A 5,757-nucleotide genomic window follows, 5' to 3' on the forward strand; every position below is an offset into this window, starting at 1 on the left:
GCTTTTTTTTTTTGCTTTTTTAGATAAATATGATTTTGAAAGGCAGAATTCAAAATGTTTTATTAAAGATATATTAAAGGAATAACTACTAAAACTAACAGTACGGTAGAATTATAAACACTGAAAAAGTATTTCATGCAAGAATTTATTCAATGACTCTGAAAGTTTACATGACATGTGCTAAAGATATGAGAATGTCCTGTAATCAGTTTATCATCACTCATTGTCCCAGAACAAGGAGAGTAGTACAAAAACTGATGGCTAAGTAGGTTAGAGTGATATTACAGGCACAAAATGTCCAAAATGAGTGCCTATCTACAGAAAACAATATGTGTTTAAAAACTAACAGGATTACAAAACCACTGACATGAGCTACACCTCATGGTTTTAAAACTATGAAGTAACAGACACACTCAAAAATATGTTGAATTTACTTAAAAATGTTGTTTTCAAGTGGTTCCACAATAACTTTGTTAAGTATTAATAAACCAGTTTTTTTTTACTACAATTGACTCAATAGATTGACATAAGTGACTTCAACTTATGTGATATAGTTAAGTTCAGCCAATAAACTAGATATAAATGAAAGCAATACAGGGTTATTGAGTAAGAGTAACTTGATGTGGTTAAGTTAGTCTTAATTAAGTTTAGTTTGTCCAATTAAAATGATGTTAAATAGAGCATTTCAGATACTAGTACACTCATTGCTTTATGAAAGTAATAGCAGTAAAATATGTTTACTTACCTCTATTTCAACGATAGTATCTTACATAGGAGATGAACATATGGCATAGTACAAGAAGTGGTGGATCAGCTTTACAGAACCCGGATGTCGTTCAAGTGCACAACAGTCCCTTTAATAGAGTGGAGGAAAGGTTCAGTCCGATGTAGTCAAAAAATGGGTGCCACACTCTGTAGAACTGATCTACGCTGTAATGTATGATGTTGGTAAGATATTCTAGAGGGGATCAGTTCAAAAATGATTTTATGCCAAACACTGACAGAGGGAATCTTGTCACTGACCCACTGCAAGAGAATATTTTTCCTAGCTGCAAACGAATATTATACAATCTTTTGTTGACTGCATATTTGGAAGACCTAGAATCAGGGATATGGGATCCATTTCTATATCAATGTGAAAAATTCTCTCCATTTCATTTCAATAATTTCATCCCAATATCTTTGAAGTTCATGACAAGACCAGAAACAATGAGTTAAAGTTCCCACATCAGTTTTACACTTGAGACACAGAGGGGAAAGAGAGCAGTTGAAGAGGTGCCTGTGGTGAGGTGATATATGTAATCTGTGTAAAATCTTAAATTGTATTTCTCTTGTATCCTGTTATTTTAATTAAATCAGGTCTAATCAAATCTTTATTGTCATATGCACAGCTGCACTATGCAATGAAACTATTACTTTGCGCTCACTTCCTGTGGCTTGTATATAACCAGTTGAGAATTAAACACAAAACTAACACAGTATATACACATTTTACAAGATTAAAAACACAAAACTATGAGAATTTAAAGCTTTACAAGTTGTAAATACAACAAGACAAATACAAATACAAAATTAAATACTAATGTAAACTTTTTTTCAGATGTAATGAATGCATCAGATTCAAGGTTCATCAAGTCACAGCAACCAACAGCTCTTGATTAATCCCTATCTGTTTCCCTCCAGCTCTCTCTGTATCTCTCACACACACAGAGAGAGAGAGAGAGAGAGAGAGAGAGAGAGAGAGGAGAGAGAGAGAGAGAGAGAGAGAGAGAGAGGAGAGAGAGAGAGAGAGAGAGAGAGAGAGAGAGAGAGAGAGAGAGAGAGAGAGAGAGAGAGAGAGAGAGAGAGAGAGAGAGAGAGAGAGAGAGAGAGAGAGAGAGAGAGAGAGAGAGAGAGAGAGCGCAGAGTGGACTTTGTGTCTACTTTGCGACAACTATCAAGCACTATCAAGGTTCAGCCAACACAGTGATTGTACTCCTCTTGTCCTCTTGTGAGGTCACGTCCTAACGTTGGAGGTGATTACATTATGATTAGCCATGATGATTAACTCATCCTCTCTGGAGCTATAAAAGCTTTTGGCTACTTGACAGAAGGCACCATCACTTCCAAGAACCCCAGAAGTTAAGGTATGTCTCTTGCTGCTGTGCTTTGGTGTTTCTTACTTGTTTGAATGGTTGTGAACAGGAATGCATTGTTCACATATTAGAGAAAAACCAGACATGTATAGTAACGAAATAGAACTACTTCACTACTCTACTTAAGTACTAAAATGCTGTATCTGTACTTTCAGGTGTTTCTAATCACTTTTTGTTTTTACATATGACATTTGTATTTGTATGTGGCCTACTGGCCTTTGAGATTTTTTTAACAAGTTGAGGATGAAAAGAAAATGTGTAATGTTTGAAGTGATGGGAGATGCTTTAAAGGGAGAAGGGACATACTTGCCCCTTTACTTGCCAGTAAATACATACATTTTTTGTTCATTTTCAAACTTTCGACTGATTTCTTTAATAACTACATTACACAATACTTTTACTTTTAATTGCAGTACTTGAGTAGTAATTTTAAGAAATAAACTACTTGCAATACTTAAGTACAAAACATGTTTAATACTTTAGTACTTCCACTTAAGTACGGTGCTTAAAGAGCACTTCTACTTCTACTCAAGTCACTTTTTTGATAGAGTACTTCTACTTCTACTCAAGTCTGGATCGCTAGTACTTTATACATGTCTGAGAAAAACACATTTCCTATGACTTGAATTGCTTAAATTACCACAAAACTTGTATGTAACTGCTTTATTCATATTGTCCTTGTCCTAATCCTTTCTTTACTTAACTTTCTTTAGGTTTGATCTTGCTCATCTGCAGCCATGAAATTCTCCCTTGTTGCCGCTCTTGTCGTTGTGCTGGCTGTTGCCCATGGTAAGACTTTTTTTTTTCAATGCTTACAAAAAACAGTGTTTAACCTTCCTGTCGTCCTCCCGGGTCAAATTGACCTGTCTGTTTTGACTCTTCCTTCCTTCCTTCCTTCCATCTGCGCTTCCTCTCTCCTTCTCTCTTTCTTTCCTTCTTCTCTCTTTCTTCCCTTCCTCCATCTCCCTTTCTTCCTTCCTTCTGTCCATCCTCCCCCCTACCTTCCTCTCTTTCTTCTTCTCTCCTTCTTTCCTCCCTCACTCCTACCTTCTTTCCTTCCTTAATTCTTTCCTCCGTCGTTCCTTCCTTCCTTCCTTCTTTCCTATGTCCTTCTTTCCTTCCCCCCCCACCTTCTTTCCTCCCTCCCTTCCTCCTTCCTTCCTTCCTTACTTCTTTCCTCCTTCCTTCCTTCCTAACTTCCTTATTTCCTTTCCTCCCTTCCTTCCTTCAGTCCTCCATCCCCCTTTCTTCCTTCTGTCGTTCCTTCCTTTCTCTCTCCTTCCTGCCTTCCTCCCTCCCTGCCTTCTTTCCTTTACTCCCTCCCTCCCTTCCTTCCTCGACTCGACAGGAGGGTTAATGTGTTTTTTAAGATCAACTATAGTATATAAAAAATACAGATTTAACTTTAACTGACATTTCAATAAATAAAAACTGCTTTTATTTGAACTTCAACGCTGTTACATGTAGTAGTAAAGTACATATTATACATTTTGAAGGCCCACAGAAGGCCATTTAAAAAATAGTACTTAAATAAAAACCTGAAAATCAACCAAATTCAGAGATTTATTACTTATCATATAGTATTTATCTGCATGCTACGATTCTTGTGTGGCAGAGGGCATTACTGCTCATCCTTTTTCAAATAATGAAGTACGTAAATTATAATTCAAGTTCGGTGGATTTTAATGTAAAAAAAATCTTTTAATATTTGTTTGCAGGCACTGAGTCCGTGTCACTGGTGAAGCGTGATGCCAAGGCTGAGGTTGAAAAGGTTACTAAGTTCATCAGTGAAATGACAGCCAGCATCACCACGGCAACCCAGGACGTGGTGGAGAAGGTGAAGGCCCTTAAGGTGGTCAACACAGCCGAGTAAGTAACATCTAGCTTTACTCTTTCACTCTGTCTTCATAATCTACTACTGCACTCAGTTTCAGTCTTCCAGCATTGTTTTATGTGCTGATAATTGAATCTAAACTCCTTTCAATGTAACCTGCAAGTTGAGTAGGACACTAAATATAACATAAATGGGATTAAGATGAATTACCACCAGAGGCGGGCAGAGTACACAGCTTCCTTACTTGAGTAAAAGTACAGATACCCCTTGCTAAATTTTACTCAAGTACAAGTAAAAGTACTACGGTCAGATGTCTACTTAAGTAAAAGTACTACGGTCAGATGTCTACTGAAGTAAAAGTACTACGGTCAGATGTCTACTGAAGTAAAAGTACTACGGTCAGATGTCTACTGAAGTAAAAGTACTTGAGTATCAAGAGTACAAGAGTACATTTTCTAAATATTGCATTACTACTGCCACAGTGCTTCCATTTATGTATAGAAATGTCCTAGATGGAGTTATGACAAATGTTAATGTTAATACCTTGGAGAAGAGAGAAGGAAAGAAAGGAGGGAGTAAGGAAGGAAAGGAGGGAGGGAGAATGTAAAAGGAATTGAAAGTAAAATCAAGTCAGTTACTGTCCGGCTCTGATTACCACTGAGAATGTAAAACCCATTTGACTTTACTCCTTTATTTTTCACTTAAATTTGCTGACTATACGTCTTTATATATATACAAGCAATATATAGAAAATCTCATTTAACTGATTTCATTTAAAAATGTAATCCACCACTGAAAAGAAGTTACTTGAAAAAAGCAATACATTTGTCACTTTTAAGTTAATTTTAGTCATATTTATGATAGCAAATTATATATAACACACAAGCCTGAAGCCTGTTCATGCAGCATACGGCCTGAATGATCTGATGTAGTACTAAATAAAATTAATAGTGAGTTTTTTTCTCAAGAGTAACATACAATAATAAACAGTCAGCCAGTTTTGCTTCATTTTCTTTATTAAAATGCAAGTCAGAGTCAATAGCAGTGATTCAAATGTGCACTTTTTCCCACCTTCTTACAATCATAGCAATTTCGTGAAGGTCGGCACCGAACAGATCCAGCCTCTGATTAAGAAGGTCCAGTCTGAGGTCGCCAAGCTGCAGGAGCAGGCCAAGCCTTTCATCACCAACATTGAGGATCAGTTCAAGCCCATCACCGACACCTTCGTTGCCAAGGTCCAGCCTCTGGTCGACAACCTCCAAGCACAGGTCGACCCTCTGACCGACATTGTGGAGAAGCTCCTCAAGCAGGTGACAGACTCGATCGAGGCCCTGCTGCCCCCCCAGTAGAGCTCGCTGTTGGCTCATTCCAGCTGCAATAACATCCATGTGCTAATGCCCAGGATGCTTCACTGGTGTCTGTCTGTCATACTCCTTTGTCCTTTAAGTCATTTGAGATGTGATACTTAAAATGTCATCATTAAAGGGGTTTGAAAGTCATCAATTTGAGTTGAGTTGTTCTTTATTTTGGCCTGTGGTATGACTACATGAAGATTTGATTTATATTTCCAGTTCTGGGAATAATTAATGGAAAGCAAAAGGGGGCAAGTAATAAGGTTGAAATGAAATAAATTGTAGCAGAATCTGATGAGAGTTGCTCATTGAAGGGAAAGTCAATATCAACATTACCTCTAACCTTTGTGGGCCTTTGGGGTTTTCCATCATTCATGGTTCAATATTCTGAAGTAAGCTGTTAAATAGGTTGGAGTCCAGTTTAGTGTAGATACAA

The 5,757-nt window shown here is 37.3% G+C and overlaps 1 protein-coding gene across 1 annotated transcript; it reads left to right on the top strand.

Annotated features, from left to right (window-relative positions):
• Positions 1–1,957: 1,957 nt before the first annotated feature.
• LOC128366671 (type-4 ice-structuring protein LS-12) lies at positions 1,958–5,445 on the top strand. Its single transcript, XM_053327424.1, has 4 exons — positions 1,958–2,126; positions 2,849–2,924; positions 3,854–4,004; positions 5,057–5,445. The coding sequence occupies exons 2-4, from the start codon at positions 2,873–2,875 to the stop codon at positions 5,316–5,318; spliced, it is 465 nt and encodes a 154-aa protein (XP_053183399.1). The 5' UTR covers positions 1,958–2,126; positions 2,849–2,872; the 3' UTR covers positions 5,319–5,445.
• The last annotated feature ends 312 nt before the right edge of the window (positions 5,446–5,757 follow it).

This window comes from Scomber japonicus, chromosome 10 (genome assembly GCF_027409825.1).
Source record: "Scomber japonicus isolate fScoJap1 chromosome 10, fScoJap1.pri, whole genome shotgun sequence".
Lineage (NCBI taxonomy): Eukaryota > Metazoa > Chordata > Actinopteri > Scombriformes > Scombridae > Scomber > Scomber japonicus.